At 48.8% G+C, this 23,060-nt stretch overlaps 1 protein-coding gene and 2 pseudogenes across 1 annotated transcript; 2 read left to right on the top strand and 1 right to left on the bottom strand.

The window, feature by feature from the left end:
• Positions 1-2,975: 2,975 nt before the first annotated feature.
• LOC132223372 (melanoma-associated antigen 4-like) lies at positions 2,976-3,977 on the top strand. The gene has a single exon (XM_059678612.1). It carries the CDS (start codon positions 2,976-2,978, stop codon positions 3,975-3,977), a length of 1,002 nt encoding a protein of 333 aa, XP_059534595.1.
• An 8,135-nt stretch (positions 3,978-12,112) lies between these two features.
• Positions 12,113-13,659, bottom strand: LOC132223373 (protein EOLA1-like; annotated as a pseudogene).
• A 2,639-nt stretch (positions 13,660-16,298) lies between these two features.
• Positions 16,299-17,275, top strand: LOC132223374 (melanoma-associated antigen 1-like; annotated as a pseudogene).
• Positions 17,276-23,060: the final 5,785 nt, after the last annotated feature.

The following is a 23,060-nucleotide window of genomic DNA, read 5'->3' on the forward strand; positions in this document are numbered from 1 at the left end:
TCCGCTGAAGAAGAGAAGACGGGGACCAGAACCCCACAATATAGGGGACCCCATATAGGGCCTCCCCTGCTATGAGCCATGGATGAGCCCAAGTCAAATAACCCTGTGAGGTGTCTCCTGACTTCCGCTTGCAGGTCAGAGGGAGACTGGAAACTTGATAAATCATGTAAGGCCTCCCTCAGGTCCACAGAAGGGATGCAGAAGCACTGCCCAGAGTCAAGGTGCTTTTCCTGACATTTGCATCTGGGTCTGACAGGCTCTGGGGTTCGGTGTAAGGAGCAGGGTCTCAGGTGGGCAGAGGGAAGAGTCAAGGTGAGGAACCACAGGGAGGACTGGGGGAAGCCAGGACCCCTAACTGGAAGGGATTCCACAGAAGTCTGCCCTGCTCAAAGTGTTGGGAGGCCCTATGGTGGATGACCATGCAGAGAGGACCCGCAGAAGCCCAGACCTGATGTCAGGCCTAAGCCCAGACCTGATTTCAGGCCTGGGAATTCAGGGGAATGACATATGTGGCAGAGGGGAGGACCCAGGTCATGCCCCGAGTCCAGGTGAACATGCAAAGGGAAGACTGAGGGACCCGGGACCCCACAACAGAGATGCCCCACATTACCCCTACTGTGAACCGTTGGAGGTCCCCGGCCCATGACCACATGCTCTCTCCCTGACTTGGGCCTCTCAGGTTGACAGGAGCTTCCAGCTCCAGCCAGGAGTCACGGTGAGGATCCTGCAGGAAAACAAGTGGACTCCACTGCCTGAGCTCTGAGGGGTCAGGCTCCAGGTAGGCAAAGAAGGGGGCTGCAGGGCTCTGCCAGGATACCAGGTGAGGACCCGAGTTAGGACTCAGGAAGCCCCCTAGCACTCCTTGAAGTATGTATGCCTGAGGCTTGGCCAGGGCCATAAGTGTCCACAGTGTGCCTGGTCCTGCCAGCAGCACCTGCAAGCCTCATGGTAGGCCTGTGGATTTGGGTTGCTTCCAGACTTCTACCTTAGGAGTGGCAAAGGGAGGTGAGGGCATTGTCCTGAAGGTTCTGGATTCAGGGCAACATGGGAGGTGTGCCAGGCAATGCTGGTAATTAAAGTGTGGGTCTTGAGGCAGGATGATGGTACTTCCCACTCCAGTTAACACAGGGACCGGCTGGCTTAGGCTCTGCTGGCACAACTGGGTCACTCGGCAGGATAGTTACTGTGGTATCTTGACGTCCCCTTTGGAGGTCACAAGAAATGGTGGACATGGCCTCCAGTATTCATTCTCAGTTCATGGGAAGGGAAAGGTCCCAGGCACTCTCTGAGCAAGCCTAGGTAGCACAGTGAGGAAAGAGGATACCACACTCCAGACAATGGGTGCCCTGAACCCAGACTGTGCTGCTGTCAGCCCTGGGAAAGGCCTGGCATGGGTCTGCAGAGGTGGTTCCTCCTCACGTTTGTCTGAGGGCACTCTGGAAGGACAGGGCCTTGGTCAGAGGGAATGGCTTCAGTTCATGCAAAGAGGAGCTGAGGTTGTGGAAGGGTCATAAAGGTGTGAATGTTTTCTTGTGGGAAACTGCAGCTCTGTGCTCCCTGAGAAAAGAAGAGAGCCCTCAGCATCAGGGAGTGTCCTGACCTCAGCATCCAGATTCCCCAGGCAGGGGTACCTGGGTGTGACATGCTCTTCCTTTCCACATGCCTGCTCCTCCTGAGCTTTTCTCACTGAGGACAGTTATTCATGGTGAAATCAGGTCAGCTGGATTCAGAGCCAGGCCAGGCCAGGAAGAAAGGCAAGTATCCTGAGGCAAGACTACAGGCACTCTACCCGGAATTGATGGGCCCATGCCCTGGTGTCAGTTGTGTGGGAACCTGCACAGGGGTGGGGACAGATGGAGCTCCTGTTCACTTTTGTCTCAGAGCTATCAGCAAGGGTGAAGACCTTGGTGTGAGACCATACGTTGTATCATCCCCAGGATCCAAATTTTGTCAACAGAGAGACGAATCCTAGTTCCTGCCAAGAATCAAGGTGAGCACTGAGGGGAAGCAGAGCACATGGGAACCCAGACTTAACCTGCCTCCTCTGTCAGCAATGGGGAAACTCGGAATAGTGCCTGGATTAGCTCAGCTCACTTCCTACTCCTGTACCTCAGGGAGGTGAAGCCAAAGTCTAAGTAGATTGGGCTCAGTCAGCAGAGAGAGTGGTCTGAAACCCTGCAGTGTGTCATGGTGAGAATGGATCAGAGCCTTAACCCAGGGTAGATGGACCCAAATCTTCAGTCACCCCTTCTTGATCCTCCGGGAGAGGGACCCCCTCATTTTCTTCCCTCAAGTGTTAGGTGTGTGTGGTCTTGTTCTGAGAGTTTGACCTCAGGCCAGCAGAAGGCAGTGAGGGGCCAGGCCCTGGCAGGGGAAAGGTTTGGATCCTACATGTGCAAGGAGGAACCTCCCGCCCACAACAGACAGGACCTCACAGAGTCCTGCTGCCCCTCCTGTCAGCATTGGGGTTCCAGGACTGTGATTGCCATGTGCATCCTGAGGTGCTCCGTTTTTCCCTCCAGCAGAGCCCCCGGATAGAAGGAAGTGAAGGCCTTGGTTTATGGTACATATTCTCAGGTCACAGAGCAGCAGGAGGCCAGGAAGTGCTAGGAATTAAGGTGAGGTTCCGACCATGAATATGTCCCCATGGCCTCCCCACCACTGTCAGAGGGGACCCCACATTGCCTGACACCTCCACATCGCACTGTCAGCTACAGAACCCTGTGCTGTGCCTTCTATACCCTGAGCAGTCATGTCACTTCCTTCTTCAGGCTCTTAGTGGGCAGGCTGATCAGGAGTGAGCCCTGTGAGGCCCATGTACACCCCTAAAGGGGAGAGCTGGAAGTCACCTTTGTCAGAGCCGCCTAGGTTGTGTTTCTCAGCTCATGCCTCTCATACTCCCCTTCCCCCAGGCCCGTGGGTCCTCCTCGCCCATCTTCTGCCCACACTCGGTCACTGTTCGAGCACGACTCATCATGCCTGGTCATCATATGAGTGAGCCGTGGAAGCCTGAGGAAGACCATGAGGACCCAATGGAGATCCCTGACATGTTGGTAGAGGAACTGTTCTGGGCTATGCAGGAGGAGGAGGTGGAGGATGAGGAGGAGGCCCTGTCTCTCTACTCCTCTCGGGCCTCCTCCCCCTCAGTCCTGTTTATAGACAGCCTAGAGGAGGTGTCTGCTGCTGAGACACCAAGTCCTCCCCAGAGTCTTCAGGGTGCCTCCCCCCATGCCATGGAAGCCTTTCCATGGAGACACGCTGAAGATGAGAGCTCCAGCAGCCAAGATGAGGAGGGTCCAAACGCTGAGGGAGGCCCTGATGAAGATGCCGATTCCTTGCTCCACAAAGCACTGCATTTGAAGATGATAGAAATGGTGGAGTTTCTACTCCTTAAGTATCGTGCAAAGGAGCCGACCACAAAGGCAGAAATGCTGAGTAGTGTCATCAAAGAGCACCAGGACCACTTTCCTGAGCTCTTCAGTGCAGCCACTGAATGCATCCAGTTGGCTTTTGGTATTGTGGTGGAAGAAATGGACCCCAGTACTCACACCTATGTCCTGGCCACTGCCTTGGGGCTCAGCTATGATGGGATGGTGAGCAATGGGCACAGATATCCCAACACAGGCCTCCTGGTCACAGTTCTGTGGGTGATCGCCTCAGAGGGTGATTGTGCCCCTGAGGAAAAAGTGTGGGAAGCACTGAATGTTGTAGGGGTGTATGATGGGAAGGAGCATTGGCTCTATGGGGAGCCCAGGGAGCTCATCACCAAAATTTGGGTCCAGGAACAGTACCTGCTGTACCGCCAGGTGCCCAATAGTGATCCTGCATGCTATGAGTTCCTGTGGGGTCCCCGAGCACATGCAGAGACTACCATGATGAAAACCCTCCAGTTTGTGCTCGGGGTTAATGACAGGGATCCCTATTCCCTTTCATCACTGCTTGAAGGGCCTGAGTACAATGACAACCACTATGCCTGAGCCAGAGTTGAATCCAGGCACTTTTCAGGCCCATGAGCATTAACTTCTTTTGCTGGGCATGAAGTGCATCCAATTTTCAACTCTATGCTTGAGAAGAAACTAATAGTGAGGCCCAGGGAAAGGTTTGGGCTCCTATTATGATTGAGAAAGGTATGATTTATTATTTTCGGATTTTTAGGGAAATTTTCGAATGTCCCTTTTCATAGAAGGTTTCATAAACTTTTAGCATGTAAGTTTGTAAATGACATTGATAACATTATATATTTCTACATGTCCAGCTCAAGAGTAAGAGATTTGCTCTTGTATAACAAAAATTGGGACACGTCCCATCCTACTTTGTGATCCCAAAATAGATAACATGGCATTATAAAAGGATTTCCTTGGAAATGTGTCAGAACTCGGCAGTACAATCAATGGAGTTAATAAATAGAAAAATAATAGCAAAAGGTTGTTAATTTTTGATTCTTATCTCTTCTCGTCTGTCTTTGCATGAAACAACTTATCTAAGGATCCTTGGTTCCGGCAAGAAAGTGGAGGGATTTCATCTGCATAAAGAGGACCCCTGCTCAGTGGTTCATTTAATCCCCAGACATTCACTGAGCCTATGTCCTCTGGAAGATCCTGTGTTAGTAGTGGGGACACCAACATAAGCAGGGCACACCCACCCACAGAATGATAGTGTAGGAGCTGAAGTCATATAAGGAAGGGGTTAGGTGTCCCCTAAATCTTACAAACAAGTAACAGAACAGGTGAGGTGGTGGGCCTCCAGGGAACAGCACTCAATTTTGAAGGGCCTTCATTTTTACCACAGCGTAGTTGCAACAGCATGGTGGAACTGGAGAGCATTATGCTAAGCGAAATAAGCCAGTCAGAGAAAGATAAATATCACATGATCTCACTCATTTATGGAATAAAATGAACAACAAACGGATGAACAAAAACATCCAAATACAGAGAAGCATCAATCAGACCATCAAACCTCAGAGGGAAGGTAGGGGAGGGTGGAGGTAAGGGGGAGAGATCAACCAAAGGACTTGTATGCAAGCATATAGGCCTAACCAAGGGACACAGACGCCAGGGGGGTGAGGGTATGAGTGGGGGGGTGGAGGAGGGCAATGGGGGGATAAGGACACATATGTAATACCTTAATTAAAAAATGATGTGCATGGCCTGAGCCAGGGTGTTAGGGAAACTGATTCCCTCTGCTGGTGTTGATTGTAAAGAAGCTGGGGGTGGTAGCAGCACATTGTGTGTCTTGGGTGTGAGAGGGAAGTGTGAAGTGGAAAATTGTCCTGACCTGTTCCTTTGGGATCATGGATAAACCAGAGGGAAATCTCCACCTGGTTAGGAAGGGTGGTTCCTGCACACAGTCTCAGTGTCATTGGACAGTATGAGCACTAGGCGTGTGATACCCATCATCTGCACAGATTTCTACAGATATACAGTTACTGAGCCATGAGAAACATGATGGCCTGGGAGCGCCATAGCCCACAGCCTAATTGGGATTGAATGTTAATGATCTTGAGTGTGATCTGGCCAATCATTATCCAGGGGTAGATTTTGGGTGGGGGTGAAATGAATGAAAGCATTTGGATGACAGAGCAGCTTGGACAGAGGGAAAGAGTTCTAACTAGATTCTCTTTCTGGCATCTTTGTGTGTGTCCAGCTGGGAAGGCTCCCCACACCTGAATGTCAGCATACATCCATGAATTGGGTATCCTCTTTGGCCGATTGGGTGTTCTATGCCCTACTGAACTGCACATTCTCTAATATGACCTTAATAACAAACAAGTAATCACAGTGCCAGAGGCGAGAGTGGAAGTATCTGGGATAAAAACGATATTAGAAATAACTGCCATTCATTACAGATTCAATCTCCACCAGGCAATGTGCACGGTAGTTTACAAACACTCCACACATCGCTGCAGTCCTATAAGACAGGGCTTATCAGACCCACTTACTTCACAGAGGAAGAACCTGATGCCCAATGGGCCAGCTAATTTTCCCAGGAACACATGGCTAGTAAGTGGCATCGTGGAGTCTTGACCCCTTGCCTGAATTCATCAGGAGCCCATGATATTTCCTGCCTTTCTAGCCCATGGCCCACCTTCTGCCTCACAATTAATCTGTCCTCTAAGTATGAATGAACTCTTTCAGATGACAATTAGGAGAACCCTGGGGCCCAGGCAAGAGCAGGCCTAAGGAAGGAAGGTGACAGTGAGAATAAAGCCTAATTTGGGGATTGTCTGAGGTTTATTGATATCTCAGTCTTCCCGGGGCCAGGATTTCTGCCTCGTCCCAGCATTTTCCCTCATCCCAGCATTTTCCCTCATGACAACACCCTTCCCCTGGTCTTCCCTTTGGTGACTCCTGTCCTTCCCTGGATCATGGTCTGCTGACTTGCTCATCAGTGCAGCCTCCTTTTAAGGCTGCACAGAATCTCCTGCCCTCAACCTTTCACACAGGCTCCCTACTCCCTTCAGAATTACCCTGCTCTCCCATAGCTCACCCTCCATCCCATCTGAGAGCAATAGCCCCTTATTTATGTTCTATTAAGAGATAACGGTAAATAGCAATATCCTTTTAAAAAGTTTTTATTTTATTGCTGACACTATTACAGATATCCCCATTTTCCCTTCTTTTGGCCCTGTTCACATAGTACCTGATTTCCCTGCACCCTCTGGCCCTCACCACATTGTCATCTGTGTTCATGGATGTTCTTTGGCTAATCCCTTCAGTTAGTTTCATCCAATCCCTCTCTCCCCCATCCCCTCTGACCGCTGTCAGTCTGTTCCATGTCTTCATGCCTGTGTTTCTATTTTGTTTGGCAGATAATGTTCATTAGATTCCACATATAAGTGAAGTCATATAGTTTTTCTCTTTCTCTGCCTGGCTTCTTTCACTGAGTATAATAATCTCCAGATCCAGACATGCTGTCTCAAAAGTTAAGAATTCCTTCTCTTTTCCTGACAGGTAGTATTCCACTATGTAAATATACCATTGTTTTTTTATTCACCCTTCTATTGATGGGCATCTGCACTGTTTTCAGCTCTTGGCTATCCTACATAATAAAAGCCTAATATGCAAATTGACTGAATGGTGGAACAAACAGTCACTATGACGTGCACTGACCACCAGGGGCAGACACTCAATGCAGGAGCTGACCCCCTGGTGGTCAGTGCTCTCCCACAGGGGGAGCTCGGTTCAGCCAGAAGCCGGGCTCACAGCTGGCGAGTGCATCAGTGGTGGCAGGAACCTCTCCTGCCTCCATGGAGGCACGAAAGAGCAGAGATCAGGTGGGTGGTAAGGAGTGAGGGGTCCCGGACTGCAAGAGGGTGCAGGCCTGGCTGAGGGCCGCCCCCTACGGTGAACGAGTTTTGTGCACTGGGCCTCTAGTTGTAAATAATGCTCTTTGAACATAGGGCTGCATATATTCTCTGTGATCGGTGGTTCAGGCTTCTTAAGATATATTCCTAGAAGTGGGATCACTGTGTCAAATGGAAGCTTTATGGTTAATTACTTTAGGAAACTCCACACTGTCTTCCATAGTGGTTGCACCTGTCTGCATTTCCACTAATAGTATACAAGGGTTCCTTTTTCTCCACAGCCTCACTAGCACTTGTTGTTTGTTGATTTATTGATGGTAGCCATTCTGGTAGGTGTGAGGTGGTACCTCACTGTCATTTTAATTTGCATATCTCTCATGATGGGTGAAATTGAGCATTTTTTTCTTGTCTCATCCATTTGTATGTCCTCTTTGGAGAATATCTACTCAGGTCCTCTGCCCACTTTTAAATTGCATTGTTTGTGTTCCTTTGCTTGTGCTGTATGAGTACTTTATATATTTTGGAGATCCACCCCTTATCAGCTGTATCATTGGCAAATATGTTCTCCCGTGCAGAGGCTTCCCTTTTCATGTTGTTGACGGTACCCTTTGCTGTGCAGAAGCTTTTTAGTTTGATGTAGTCCCATTTGTTTATATTTTCCTTTATTTCCCTTGCCCTGAGTGACATATCAGCAAAAAATATTGCTATGTGTGATGTCTGAGATTTTACTGCCTATGTTTTCTTCCAGGACTTTTATGGTTTCATGACTTACATTTAAGTCTTTTATTCATTTTGAATGTATTCTTCTAAATGGTATAAGTGGGTGGTTTTATTTCATTGTTTCACATGTACCCATCCAAGTTTCCCAACACCGTTTACTAATGAAGAGACTGTCTTTCCCTCATTGTATGCTGTTGCCTCCTTTGTCAAATATCAGTTCACAATGTAGGAGTGGGTTGATTTTTGGGCTCTCTGTTCTGGTCCATTGATCCATATGCCTGCTCTTATGTCATTACCAGTTGTTTTGATTACAATGGCCTTATAGCATAGCTTGATATCAGGTATTGGGATTCCTCTAGCTTTGTTCTCCTTTCTCAAAGGGTCCTGAACATGTTGCCTAATAGAGACTGTCTGACTGGTGGCCACGGTACCAATGGTTGAATTTCTGGGACCCAGCAGGCTTAATTGAGGAAGGCCAGTTTCATAATGGCTTTCTTCAACTCCACAGAAGTCAGCAAAGTGGGTATTTCATCTTCGAAGGAAAAGATGAACCTGATGTTCTAGATTTTTCCCCACAGTGGAAATTCAGTTGCTCTTGCTTCGAAGAACATTAGCTAATGGTCCTACAGAAGCCTTGGGATGCAAGGGTGCCTTGATCATAACAAATACACACCCTCACTCCACCAAATTCCAGATTGTGGTTTCCAAAGCCCTCTCTCCAATTTCCCTCCCATAAAATGGACAAGTCCCTTCAAATAAGTAATCGGTAGAGGCATGAGCTAGCAAAGTGCACAAGAAAATCTTTTCAGCCTTTAAATAACTCATTTAAGAAACAATGTTCGGTAGGCAACTAAAGGGAGCTGGCTGCTTTTCCAGAGACACTAGGAGGCCCCCACCCCCACCCTGAACCCACCAACTCCTATCCTCTAGGGCAGTGGTTCTCAACCTTCCTAATGCCGTGCCCCTTTAATACAGTTCCTCAGGTTGTGGTGACCCCCAACCATAAAACTATTTCCGTCGCTACTTCATAAGTATAATTTTGCTACTGCTATGAATCCTAATGTAAACATCTGATATGCAGGATGTATTTTCATTGTTACAAATTGAACATGATTAAAGCATAATGAATAATCACAAAAACAATATGTAATTATATATGTGTTTTCCAATGGTCTTAGGCGACCCCTGTGAAAGGGTCATTCGACCCCCAAAGGGGTCGCAACCCACAGGTTGAGAACTGTTGCTCTAGGGCATATCCTCCAAGAATATACTGACTTTGTGCATGAATGCTCTGTAATCCTGTTTTGAGTCACAAAGACCATGGACTGAGCCTGAATTTAGACCAGCCCTGGGCAAACTACGGCCCGCGGGCCAGATCCGGCCCCTTTGAAATGAATAAAACTAAAAACAAAAAAGACAATACCCTTTTATGTAATGAGGTTTACTTTGAATTTATATTAGTTCACACAAACACTCCATCCATGCTTTTGTTCCGGCCCTCCGGTCCAGTTTAAGAACCCATTGTGGCCCTCGAGTCAAAAAGTTTGCCCACCCCTGACCCAGGGGCTCCATTAAGGATACAGTCCTTAGGCTGAGGGGCACTTTGGGGGATTCTGTTCCCAAATGCCTTTGCACTCCACTTTTAGAAACAAAGGATTGACCCTCAGAGATCACAAATTACACCACTTAGTGCAAGACATGGGACAAGGACTCATGGGACAAGGACACAGACTCACTACCAAGGAAAATTACAACATGTTTAGGTAGCCGTGACTGAATGAAGCAGATATGAAAATAATCATAACTATGTACTTGAACATAGATGAGATTCTGGGTGTGGGATGTGACAAAAGTCAAATTCATGTCACCTTCACCACAGAGGATAGGATAATACAGTGGTTTTTGTGATCCATGTTCTCTATCTGTTTGAGGTGGTCTAACTACCAACTTTGGTCTTAATACACTAAAAAGGGAGATAGAAGGGTACCGTGGGAAGGTGACACTGCTTGTGCCCCCACCTATACAGGAACACAACCCTACTCTAGGGACAACTTGACCCGGGGTAATAAAGCAGACCCTTAGTTTGGGCTCATCTGAGCAGGACCCAGCATCCAGCAAGAGTAGCTGGAAGATACCAAAGAAGCATGCTTGTGGAGGGTGCATTGGACAGGGGGGCTACCTGCTGAGATGGGGCCAAACACCATTTTCAGGGAGATATAGTCCCCAGGGGCCCATCTGACCCAGGCATTCTTGGTGGTAGCCAAGTTAGGACTAATCTTGAGCTATCAAAGAGGCCATCAATAGGCCTCCCCCTCTCTAGGGATGAAAGTAGAGATAGGCTCATGACCTCTCAACACATCCAGTGAACTATCAACAAGAAACAATCTCCCTGGCAGCAGATGAGAGTTCTTTCTGGTAACCTGAACCCAATTTTTCTGTACTTTTTGGAAAGAGAGAACCTGGGGGCCCTATGCACATCCACTTCCCCACACTTATCCAGGGCCCACACTCCAGAGCAGCTGTGAGCCACCTTTGTGAAATCACATGACTTAAGCATCTGGTTGCCCCATGGCTGAGACTCTAGAACAGCCGTGGGCAAACTACCCTCTAGCCCCCTAAATCACACACTATATGATTTGACGATGTATTTGTACAACACCTGGTTTTTATATGGTGATGGCTGACCTTTCAGTCATGACCCAGCCCAAGGAACCTGATAAGGACTAGGAGGGGGAGGACTCCGTATATGGCAACTGTTCACTCTGTGAGCAGTTCAAGGGCAATGCAGGCCTATAAGATCACAGGTGACAGAAAACAATCACCACTTTGTACCCACGAATCCATGTAGGCTTTAATAAAGAAAGGCAAAACTACATGGAAGAAAATAAACAGCCCAATGATATTTGTGAGTCCATGTTCTTCTGTTTCCGTGCCACACATCTCATCAGATGAGCCTGAGGAGACTAGAAATCCTGGCCTGCACAGGCTTTTGTTCCCATTGTCCTCTTTCATTTTCATATACTCAGCCAAGGAACTGGCTACTTAGTCCTGAGGCAAGCCCAGGAAGATCTGGTCCCCTGAGCCTTGCCTACTGGACCTGAGACAGAACTGCCTTGCTCCTGACCTTGACGGAATCACCTTACATTAGTCATGCAACTTGAAACAGGAGGGTCTTTACTCACGGGTCCCCCTATGATGCCAGGAAGTTTCTGATCACCATCTGAGTATCTCTAGCCCATGTTCCAGGGGCCTTGCAGAGAGGTCCACCTAGAACCTGGCCACTCCATCTGCTAAGCCGTGTATGACAGAGGCAGTCTGGCTCAGAAGATGGGCCATTCCAGTCAACGTATGGGAGAAAGCCCATCATCCTCATCACTAGCAACCATTACTAACCCTGCTAGTAGGGACCCAAATAAAGATTGCTCACACAGAAAAATCAAACAAACAAACAAACAAAAAACAAAACCTCTACCCATCACTTTTCCATCAGAGCTGTACTTCAGATCTGTTCTTGGGTCACGAGGCAGTGATACAACATGTGTAATACAAGCCCTCATGAGCCAAGGGAGACTTTTACAGCAGACCAGTCACTTGCCAGGACAGACAGGTGTTTTCTTTCAAAGTCTGGTGTCTCCCTCAAGGTGAATGAGCTCATCCCTGCTGGTCACCCTCTGGCAATGGCAGTCATTCAGTGCCTGCTCCCAGACCTCCCACAATGACACGTGGGTGCTCCTGAAGTGTTCTCGGAGTTTGACCAGACAGAGAGGGGGAGACTGTATAAGGGAGTCCTAAACACTAACCCATTCTCCTAAAACATTTCTCTTTGTACATTGCAGGAATCAGCAGGGCCAAAATGAGTGATAGCACCAAGATATTTCCTAGCAGCTTTCCCTTTTCCCTAAAGGTCAGAGTCCTTGAGACAGTCAATGAGCCCAGAGAGGCATCTCACAAGGACAGTCGCCTACATCTGGGCACAGAAATCTGTTTAGTTGAACAGCAGATGGTGGGTAGTGCTCTCCACGGTGGTGCCAATTCAGTTCTACATCCGCGGCATGATGGCCTGTTGATGGTCATGATTCAGCTGGATTCTCAGTGAACTTCCTGTGGAGTCCTCCTGCCCCTAGGGGACAGGTGCTGTGGGATTCCTACATGGAAGATATCCTTTCCCCCTTTCCTGGGTATGGGCTCCAGTAAGCACCTGGGGTTTGAAAGTGCAATTGGGTATGTCTGCTTCAGGTTGGTCAGTACAGCCTGCTTTTCCAGTTCCACAACCTCCACAGGAGCTACGTTTACTGGGCCTGCAAAGATTCCCTCATGTCAAGGAGCCCTGGGAACCACGAGAGAAGCATTGAGACGTTTTCTCCTTCCATAAACCAAAGGCTTCCTGTGAGAGAAAAGGGTTATTCAGAGTTTCACCCATGCAGTGGTTCTCAACCTTGGCTGCACAGTAGAATCCCCTGGGCATCTTTTTAAAATCCTGATTTCTGGGCCTCATCCTCCAGAAGTTCTGTTTGTTACTAATGTTGTAGCCCCACCCCATAACAAAGAAACAGAATTTCTGGAGGATGAGGCCCAGAAATCAGGATTTTAAAAAGATGCCCAGGTGATTCTAATGTGCAGCCAAGGTTGAGAACCACTGCACTAGAGGCTAAGCTGATTTCACCAAACGGATGTGGAGTGAGCTGGGAACCTCTGACTGAGAACTTCTGATGTGTCAAACTTTGTTCAGGGAATTCTGGGTGAGGCCGGGGGAGAGAGGGAAATGAAGAGGAGAGAATCTGGTCCACTAATGGGCAGGTCCCAGCCCGACTACTGTGGGCAGCATGTACAGGTCAGAAAGGCCCTGGCTGCTATGGGGAACCCACAGGCAATCAGGTCCCAAGCTCTTTACCAGGTGCAAGGAGCTGGTGTGGGACCTCAACCAATGAAGGGTGAGCTTAAGGGCCCAGGATGCCTTGTGCAGTGGGGGTGGGGCAGGTGTGTGAAGTCAGGCAGACAGCCTGAGTCTGGAGGCTACTCAATGATCTCTGTGTGCTGTGCAGCTGACCCTGGTCTGTCCTGCACACACACACACACTTGTGTATACACACATAAACATTCATACAAACACATAGACAACACCACATGTAAACTTGAACCAGTTCCTGCCTCTCAGTTCACCAACTGGAACTGAGTCCCAGTATAGACAGAAGGGTTCACCCAAATCGTAGGAACTCGGCCCATGGAACCCCAGCCTGGGCCCCTTGTTGCCCCTTTGAAGGTGTGCTGCTTACACAAACTACAGCCCCATCTCCACAGTTTCAAAAGAAAACAAGCCCCAAACTCCTGAGCAAGGACCTGGGGGGTATTCTTGGAGGGGTGTGAGCAGCTCTCGGGGTGTCAGGCCTTGCCAGCGATCACTCCTCTCCCAGACTTCTCCCTTTGGGAGCAGAGCATGAATCTGCGTGGGGTTCCACCCCAGCCTCTCCAGCAGCAGCTCCCGCCAGAGGGCTCTTCCCAGTCCCTGTGAGCAATGTGGATGGCGATGGTGCAGTTCCTGTGGCGGCTCAGTAGGGTCGCCAACAAGTCTCCAGAGTCATGACCCCATTTAAGACCAAGCCTGCATAAGGCTGACAGGAGAGGCAGGAGAACTCCATCTCCGCAGAGATCCCTGGGGGATCCAGGAACCCTAACTGGAGGGCAGTCCACAGAAGTCTGCCCTGCTCAAAGTGTTGGGAGGCCCTAGGGTGGATGACCATGCAGAGAGGAACCGCAGAAGCCCAGACCTGATGTCAGCCCTGGCAGTTCAGGTGGAACCACAAAGGCGGCAGAGGGGAGGACCCGGGTCTTGCCCCGAGACCAGGTGAACATGCAAAGGGAAGACTGAGGGACCCGGGACCCCACAACAGAGATGCCCCACATTACCCCTACTGTGAACCCTGGGAGGCCCCTGGTGCATGACCACATGCTCTCTTCCTGACTTGGGCCTCTCAGGTAGACAGGAGGTTCCAGCTCCAGCCAGGGGTCACGGTGAGGATCCTGCAGGAAGACAAGAAGACTCCACCCCCTGAGGGCTGCGGGGTCAGGCTCCAGGTGGGCAAAGAAGGGGGCTGCAGGGCTCTGCCAGGATACCAGGGAAAAACCCAAGTTAGGACTCAGGAAGCCCCTAGCACACCTTGAAGTATGTATGCCTGAGGCTTGGCCAAGGCCATAAGTGTCCGCAGTGTCCCTCTTCCTATCAGCAGCACCTGGAATCCTCATGGTAGGCCTGTGGATTTGGGTTGCTTTCAAACTTCTACCTTAGGAGTGGCAAAGGGAGGTAAGGGCATTTTCCTGAAGGTGCTGGATTCAGGGCAACATGGGAGGTGTGCCAGGCAATGCTGGTAATTAAAGTGTGGGTCTTGAGGCAGGATGGTGGTACCTCCCACCCCAGTAAAAACAGGGAACAGCTGGCTTAGGCTCTGCTGGCACAACTGGTTGACTCGGCACGATTGTCAATGTGGTGTGTCTTGCAGTCCACCTTGGACGTCTCTGAGAGATGTTGGGCATTGCCTGCAGTATTCATTCTCAGGTCAGCAGAAGGGAAAGGTTCCAGGCACTCTCCGAGTAAACCTGGGTAGCTCAGGGAGGAAGGATGATACCACACTCCAGACAATGGGTGGCCTGAACCCAGTCTGTGCTGCTGCCAGCCCTGGGAAAGGCCTGGCATGGGTCTTCAGAGCTGGATCCTTCACAGGTTTGTCTGAGGGCACTCGGGAGGGACAGGGCCTTGGTCAGAGGGAATGACTTCAGTTCATGCAAAGAGAAGCTGAGGTTGTGGAAGGGTCATAAAGGTGTGAATGCTTTCTTGTGGGAAACTGCAGCTCTGTGCTCCCTGAGAAAAGAAGAGAGCCCTCAGCATCAGGGAGTGTCCTGACCTCAGCATCCAGATTCCCCAGGCAGGGTGTGACATGCTCTCCCTTTCCACATGCCTGCTCCTCCTGAGCTTTTCTCACTGAGGAAAGTTATTCAGGGTGAAATCGGTTCAGCCGGATTCAGATCCAGGCCAGGCCAGGAAGAAAGGCAAGTATCCTCAGGCCAGACTAAGGGAACTCTGTACCCAGAATGGATGGGCCCAGGCCCTGGTGTTAGTTGTGTGGGAACCTGGACAAGGGTGGGGACAGATGGAGCTCCTGTTCACTTTTGTCTCAGAGCTCTCAGGAAGGTGAGGACCTTGGAGTGAGACCACACATCCTATCATCCAGCAAACCACATTTTGTCAGCAGAGAGAGGAGTCCCAGTTCCTGCAAGGAATCAAGGTGAGCCTTGAAAGGAAGCAGAGCACATGGGAAGCCAGACCTACCCTGCCTCCACTGTCAGCAATTGGGAAACTCAGAATAGTGCATGGATTACCTCAGCTCACTTTCTACTCCTGTACCTCAGGGAGGTTAAGCCTAAGTCTAAGTAGATTGGGCTCAGTCAGCATAGAGAGTGGTCTGAAACCCAGCAGTGCGTCATGGTGAGAAATGATCAGAGCCTTAACCCAAGGAAAGATGGACCCAAATCTTCAGTCACCCCTTCTTGATCCTCTGGGAGAGGGATCACATGTGGAGCCCCCTCAGTTTCTTCACTGAAGTGTCAGGTGTGTGTGGCCTTGTTCTGAGCATTTGACCTCAGGCCAGCAGAAGGCAGTGAGGGGCCAGGCTCTGGCAGGGGAAAGGTGGGTATCCTACGTGTGCACGGAGGAACCTCCCACCCACAACAGAGGGGACCTCAGAGAGTCCTGCTGCCCCTCCTGTCAGCTTTGGGGTCCCAGGAATGTGCTTGCCGTGTGCATGCTGAGGTGCCCTTTTGTTCCCTCCAGAAGAGGCTCCGGATTGGAGGAGGTGAAGGCCTTGGTCTACTCTACATATTCTCAGGTCACAGAGCAGCAGGAGGCCAGGAAGTGCTAGGAATTAAGGTGATGTGCCGACCATGAATATGTCCCCATGGGCTCCCCACCCATGTCAGAGGGTCCTCACATTGCCTGACACCTCCACACCCCACTGTCAGCTACAGAACCCTGTGCTGTGCCTTCTATACCCTGAACAGTCATGTCACTTCCTACTTCAGGTTCTTAGTGGGCAGGCTGATCAGGAGTGAGCCCTGTGAGTCCCATGTACACCCCTAAAGGAGAGACCAGGAAGTCACCTTTGTCAGAGCCGCCTAGGGTGTGTTTCTCAGCTCATGCCTCTCTCACGCCCACTCTTCCCCAGGCCCGTGGTTCCTCTCGCCCATCTTCTGCCCACACTCGGTCACTGTTCGAGCAAGAGTCATCATGCCTGGTCATCATATGAGTGAGCCGTGGAAGCCTGAGGAACACTTTCCGTACCCAGTTGAGATCCCCGACTTGTTGGTGGAGGAGCTGTTCTGGGCTATGCAGGAGGAGGAAGATGCCCTGTCTCTCTCCTCCTCCCCCTCAGTCCTGTTTATAGACAGCCTAGAGGAGGTGCCTGCTGCTGAGACACCAAGTCCTCCCCAGAGTCCTCAGCGTGCCTGCCCCTCCCCCCATGCCATGGAAGCCTTTCCATGCAGCCAATCTGAAGATGAGAACTCCAGCATTCGAGATGAAGAGGGTCCAAACACTGAGGGGGGCCCTGAAGATGATGCCGATTTCTTGCTCCACAAATCACTGCCTTCGAAGATGATGGAAATGGTGGAGTTCCTGCTCCTGAAGTATCGTGCAAAGGAGCCAACCACAAAGGCAGAAAAACTGAGTAGTGTCATCAAAGAGCACCAGGAGTACTTTCCTGAGCTCTTCAGTGCGGCCGTTGAGTGCACTGAGTTGGTTTTTGGTGTTGTTGTGAGGGAAGTAGACCCCAGTACCCACACCTCTGTCCTGGTCACTGCCTTGGGGCTAACCTATGATGGGATGGTGAGCGATGAGCACAGATTTCCCAACACAGGCCTCCTGGTCACACTTCTGTGTGTGATCGCCTCAGAGGGTGATTGTGCCACTGAGGAGAAAATCTGGGCTGTACTGCATGATTTAGGGGTGCATGATGGGAAGGTACATTGGCTCTATGGGGAGCCCAGGGAGCTCATCACCAAAGTTTTGGTGCAGGAACAGTACCAGTGTACCGCCAGGTGCACAATAGCGACCCTGCATGCTATGAGTTCCTGTGGGCCCCGAGGGCCCATGCTAAGACAAACACGGTGAAAGCCCTCAAGTTTATGCACACGGTTAGTAGGGATTTCCATCTCCTCCCATGCCTGCCTGAAGAGCCTGAGTGCAATGAGAAACACTATGCCTGAGCCAGAGTTGCATCCAGGCACTTTTCAGGTCCATGTGCATTAACTTCTTTTGCTGGGCATAAAGTGCGTCCAATTTTCAACTCTGTTTGAGAACAAACCAGTAGTGAGGCCCAGGGAAAGGTTTAGGCTCCTATTGTGATTGAGAAATTTATGATTTATTATTTTGTGAATTTTTAAGGAAATTTTCTAATGTTCCTTTACGTAGAAGTTTTCATAAACTTTTAGCATGTAAGTTTGTAAATGACATTGATCACATATATATTTCTACATGTCCAGCTCCAGAGTAAGAGATTTGCTACTGTGTAATGAAAATTGGGACCCTTCCCATCCTAGTTTGTGATCCCAATCTAGATAACATGACATAATAGGATTTCCTTGGAAATGTGTAAGAAAGCAGTAAAATCCATGGAGTTAAGAAATAGAAAAATAAAAGCAAAAGGTTGTTAATTTTTGCTTCTTAAATATTCTCATCTGTCTTTCCATGAAACAGCTTATCCAAGGATCCTTGGTTCTGGCAAGAAAGGGCGGGGGGGGGTTTCATCTGAATAAAGACGACCCCTGCACAGTGGTTCATTTACTTCCCAGACCTTCACTGAGCCTGTGTCCTCTGGAAGGCCCTGTGTTAGTAGTGGGCACACTAACATAAGCAGGGCATATCCACCCACAGGATGAAAGTGTAGGAGCTGAAGTCATATAAGGAAGGGGTTAGGTGTCCCCCTAGTCTTGCAAACAAGTAACAGAAGAGGTGAGGCGGTGGGCCTCCAGCGACCAGCACTCTCTTGTGAATGGACTTCATTTTTACCGCAGCGTACTTGCAACAGCATGGATGGAATTGGAGAGCATTATACTAAGCGAAATAACCTAGTCAGAGAACGGTAAACATCACATGATTTCACTCATATATGGAATATAATGAACGACATAAACTGATGAACAAAAACAGATCCAAAGACAAAGAAGCATTGATCAGACCATTAAAATTCAGAGGGAAGGTAGGACAGAGTGGAGGTAAGGGGGGGAGATCAACCAAAGGACTTGTATGCAAGCATATAGGCCTAACCAATGGACACAGAGGCCAGGGTGTGAGGGCATGAGTGGGGGGTGGAGGAGAGCAATGGGGGGGATAAGGACACATATGTAATACCTTAGTTAAAAAATGATGTGCATGGCCTGAGCCAGGGTACTTGGGAAACTGTGATTCCCTCTGCTGGGGTTGATTGTAAAGAAGCTGGTGGTGGCAGCTTTTTCTAATTTCATGCCATTGTGATCCGAGAAGATGCTTGTTATGATTTTAATCTTCTTGAACTTGTAGAGACTTGTTTTGTGTTTTAACATGTGGTCTATCTTTGAGAATAACACCTGTGAACATCAGAAGAACTTATATTCTGCAGCTATGGGGTGAAATATTCTCTAAATGTCATTTAAATTCACCTGACCCTGTCTGCCATTTAGAGTCACTGTTTTCTTGGTAATTTTTTGTCTGGAATATCTATCCAGTGAAGTCTGTGGGCTATTAAAGTCCCCTACTATGACTTTATTGCTGTTGATCTTTCCCTTAAAATCCTCTAATGTTTTTTTTTTTTTTAATTTTCTTTATTTAGGTGCTCCTAAATAAATGGCATGAAATTAGAAATCTGTTACAGTAAAAACACTCACAAATATTCAAACACATGGAGGCTAAATAGCATGTTACTAAACAATGAGTGACTTACTAATGAGATCAAAAAAGAAATAAATAACTTCCTGGAAGCAAAAGAAAAGTACCACACAACAAATCAAAATCTATGGGACACAGCAAAGTAGTCCTGAGAGGGAAGTTCATAGCACTTACAAACCTACATCCAAAAAAAGAAAAAAATTTAATAAAATATTTAACCATACAACTTAAAAATTAGAAAGAGAACAACAAGAAAAGCTCTGAGCAAGTAGGAGGAAGTAAATACATAAAAGTCAGAGCAGAAATAAATGACATACAGATGAAAAATATAATATAAACGATCAATGAAACCAAGAGTTAATTCTTTGAAAATATAAACAAGACTGATGAACCTTTAACCACATTCAAGAAACAAAGAGAGAAGACCCAAATAAGTAAAATCAGAAACAAAAGAAGTGAGGTAACAATTGACCCCACAGAAATACAAAGGATTGTAAGAAAATACTATGAAAATCCTTATGCCAATAAGCTGAACAATGTGGATTAAGTGGACAAATTCACAGAAATATACAATCTTCCAAAACTGAATCAGTGAGAATCCATCTTTCAATCTGGGGCTGCTGGCTCTTAACCACTCACCTGCCCTCTGCCTGCCTGATTGCACCTAACTGCTCACATGATGGCCTGATCTCCCCTAACCACTCGCCTGCCTGCCTAATTGCACCAACCACCTCTGCCTGCCTGCCTCATGACCCTTACCCACTTGCCGGCCTGCCTGATCGCCCCTAATGACTCTGCCTGCCTGCCTCATTGCCCGTAACTGCTCGCCTACCAGCCTGATCACCTGTAACTGCCTCTGCCTCAGCCCCCACCACAGTGGCTTCCTCCAGAAGGACGCCGGGTATGAAGTCCAGAAGTTCATTCAGGGGTCTGGTCTAATTAGCATATTACACTTTTATTATTATAAATAGTACTGGAAGTCTCAGCCACAGCAGTCAGACAAGAGGAAGAAACAAAAGGCATCCAAATTGGAAAGGAGGAAGTAAAATTGTCATTATTTGCAGATGACATGATATTCTACATAGAAAACCCTAGGACTCCAGCAACCAACTACTTGGCTTAATAAATGACTTTAGCAATGTAACAGGATACAAAATTAATACCCAGAACTAGATGGCAGTTTTACACACCAACAATGAACTCTCAGAAAGAGAAACTAAACTAAAAAAAAAAAAATCCCACTTACCATTGCAACAACAACAAAAAAATAAGATACTGAGGAATAAAGTTAACCAAGGAGATAAAAGACTTGTACTCAGAAAACTACAGGACATTGAAAAAAGAGATAGGGTGTGATATACAGAAGTGGAAGAATATACCGTGTTCATGGATTGCTAGAATTAATATCATTAAAATGTCCATACCACCCAAAGCAATCTATAGATTAGATGCAAACCCTATTAAAATACCAATGGCATATTTACAGATCTAGAACAAGTACTCTAAAAGTTTAAATGGAAGCAAAAAAGACCCTGAATAGCCAGAGCCATCTTGAGAAAGCAGAACAAAGTTGGAGTGACCACACTATCAGATATCAAGTTATACTGCAAAACCGCTGTAATCAAAACAGCTTGGTACTGGCAGAAGAACAGGCATATAGATCAATGCAACAAAACAGAGATGCCAAAAATCAACCCAAGACATTACATTCAATTAATATTTGACAAAGGATACAAGAGGATACAATGGAATCAAGGCATGCTCTTCAATAAACAATGTTGGGAAAGTTGGACAGGCACATGCAAAACAATGGAACTAGACCACCAACTTGCATCATACACAAGAATAAACTCAAATGGATTAAAGGCTTAAGCATCAGTTGTGAAACCATAAAAATCCTAGAAGAAACCAAAGGCAGCAAAATCTCAGACTTGTCTCTTAGCAATATGTTCGCCAATGCATCTCCTAAGACCTAGGTTAAGGGAAACAAAAGAGAAAATAAACAAATGGGACTATATCAAAATACAAAGCTTCTGCACAGCAAAAGACAACATCAACAACAAAAGAGAAACTAAACAAATGGAACTATATCAAAATACAAAGCTTCCGCACAGCAAAAGACAACATCAACAAAATGAAAAGGGAGCTCACTGTATGGAAGAACATATTTGCCAATGATACATTTGGTAAAGGGTTAATAACCAAAAATATATAAGGAACTCATACAACTTAACAAAAGGAAGACAATCCAATTTTAAAATGGGCAAAGGACTAAATAGACACTTCTCCAAAGTGGACATACAGATGGCTAAGAGACACATGATAAAATACTCAAAGTCCCCGATCATCGGAGAGGTGCAGAGTAAAATGACAATGAGGTATCACCTCACACCTGTTAGGATAGCTACCATCAACCAATCAACAAATGACAAGTGCTGACAAGGATGTGGAGAAATGGGAGCCCTAGTACTCTGCTGGTAGGAATGCAGACTTGTGCAGCCACTGTGGAAAACAGTATGGAGTTTCCTCAAAAAATTAAAAATAGAACTCCCATTTGACCCAGTAATCCCACTTCTGGAAATATATCCCAAGGAACCCGAAACACCAATCAGGAAGAATATACAAACCCCTATAGTGGTAGCAGCACAATTTACAATAGCTAAGATCTGGAAACAGCCTAAGTGCCCATCAGCAGATGAGTGGGTAAAAAAGCTGTAGTACATCTATACCATGGAACACTGTACAGCAGTAAAAAAAAAAAAAAGGCTCTGTTGCCCTTTGAGACATCATGGAGGGACCCAGGGGCTATTATGCTAAGCGAAATAAGCCAGAAAGGCAAGTGTCACAGGATCTCACTCATATGTGGGGTCCAAAGAGCAAATTAACTGATGAAGAAAATAGATCCTGAGAGGTAGAAAGAACTTGGGTGCATAACCCATGGACACAGGCAATAGTGTAGTGAAGGCCTGGGGCAGGGGCTGGTTCCGGCTGGAAGGGGTCCATGAGGAATAGGGGACCTCTGTAACACGGTTGGCAATGAAGACAACAACAAGAAAGGCGGGCTTAGGTAGGAGGAGGACAGTGGTCTTTGGGACAGGAGTCCAACATTGGCCCAGGTCAGGTGACTCGGGAATCAATCCTTTCCTTTCTCGGCAGCACCCGCCCCCTGCTTTTGGCTGTCCTTGAGGCAGGCAGCAGAAGCTCTGATTCTGTTCGGGTCCACCTGCCTTCCAGGACGGGCCTCAGGCAGGGACACCCATCAAGAGAAGGGCTTCTGGTTAGCAGAGGGGGGCAGAAGCTGCCTAGAGTCACAGTGAGCAGCGGGGGAGGAAGAGACCCTGCCCCCACCACAGGCTCAACATGGAAGGGCCTCTGGGAGGGGGACCACACACGCCTCATCCGGGTCTCAGAGACCTTGCCCCAGCACGTTCCTCACTTCCGCATCCGGGTCTCTGAGACACTGGGGATGCCCAGGAGATCCTGAGCTCGCTCACATCCCGAGGGCGGCCCGGGACCCGCCCGAGTCCAGGTGAGGGTGCCCGGGAGGGCGAGGGACCCCGGGCCCTGGGACAACGGTTTCCGTCCCGGGAGGCCCCTGGGGGTGGCCACACGCGGCCGGTCGTGGTTGGCGCAGCCAGGTCTGGGGACTCGGGGTGAGGGGCGAGGCGCGTCGCTCCACAGGGCCCAGGGCCTCCAGGGTCCATGTGGCGGGCGGCTGCGTGGGAGGAGGCCCCGAGGCCACCCGGGTCCCTCAGACGGGGCTGGCCCCAGGGCCCCTGCCGTCAGGAGCAGAGCCAGCCCCGGGCCCGCAGGGGGTGAAGCCCACAGCCCTAGGCAGCCTCTGTGACCTTCCCATGGGCTCCCATGACGCGGGCCTTGCGGGGCTTGCCCGGGTGGGGCGGACCTCACTGGGGCTGAGGCGGGCTGGGCCCTGCGGGAGTCCCAGTGAGCACCCGGGTCCCACCGCACCGCAGCGGGAAGCCGCACAGGTGCCCCTGCTGTCCTCTGGGAGGGGCCCCATGCCGGGTGGCCATGCGGGGTGCCCAGACTGCACAGCGGCGGCTGGGAAGGGGCGGTGGTAAGGAGCTGGGCCTCTCCTCCGCATGGAGGGCAGAGCAGCTTCGGAGA

This window comes from Myotis daubentonii, chromosome X (assembly GCF_963259705.1).
Source record: "Myotis daubentonii chromosome X, mMyoDau2.1, whole genome shotgun sequence".
Lineage (NCBI taxonomy): Eukaryota > Metazoa > Chordata > Mammalia > Chiroptera > Vespertilionidae > Myotis > Myotis daubentonii.

Coding starts and splice junctions, on each gene's coding strand:
- LOC132223372 (XM_059678612.1), top strand. CDS start 2,976: ATGCCTGGTCATCATATGAGTGAGCCGTGGAAGCCTGAGGAAGACCAT.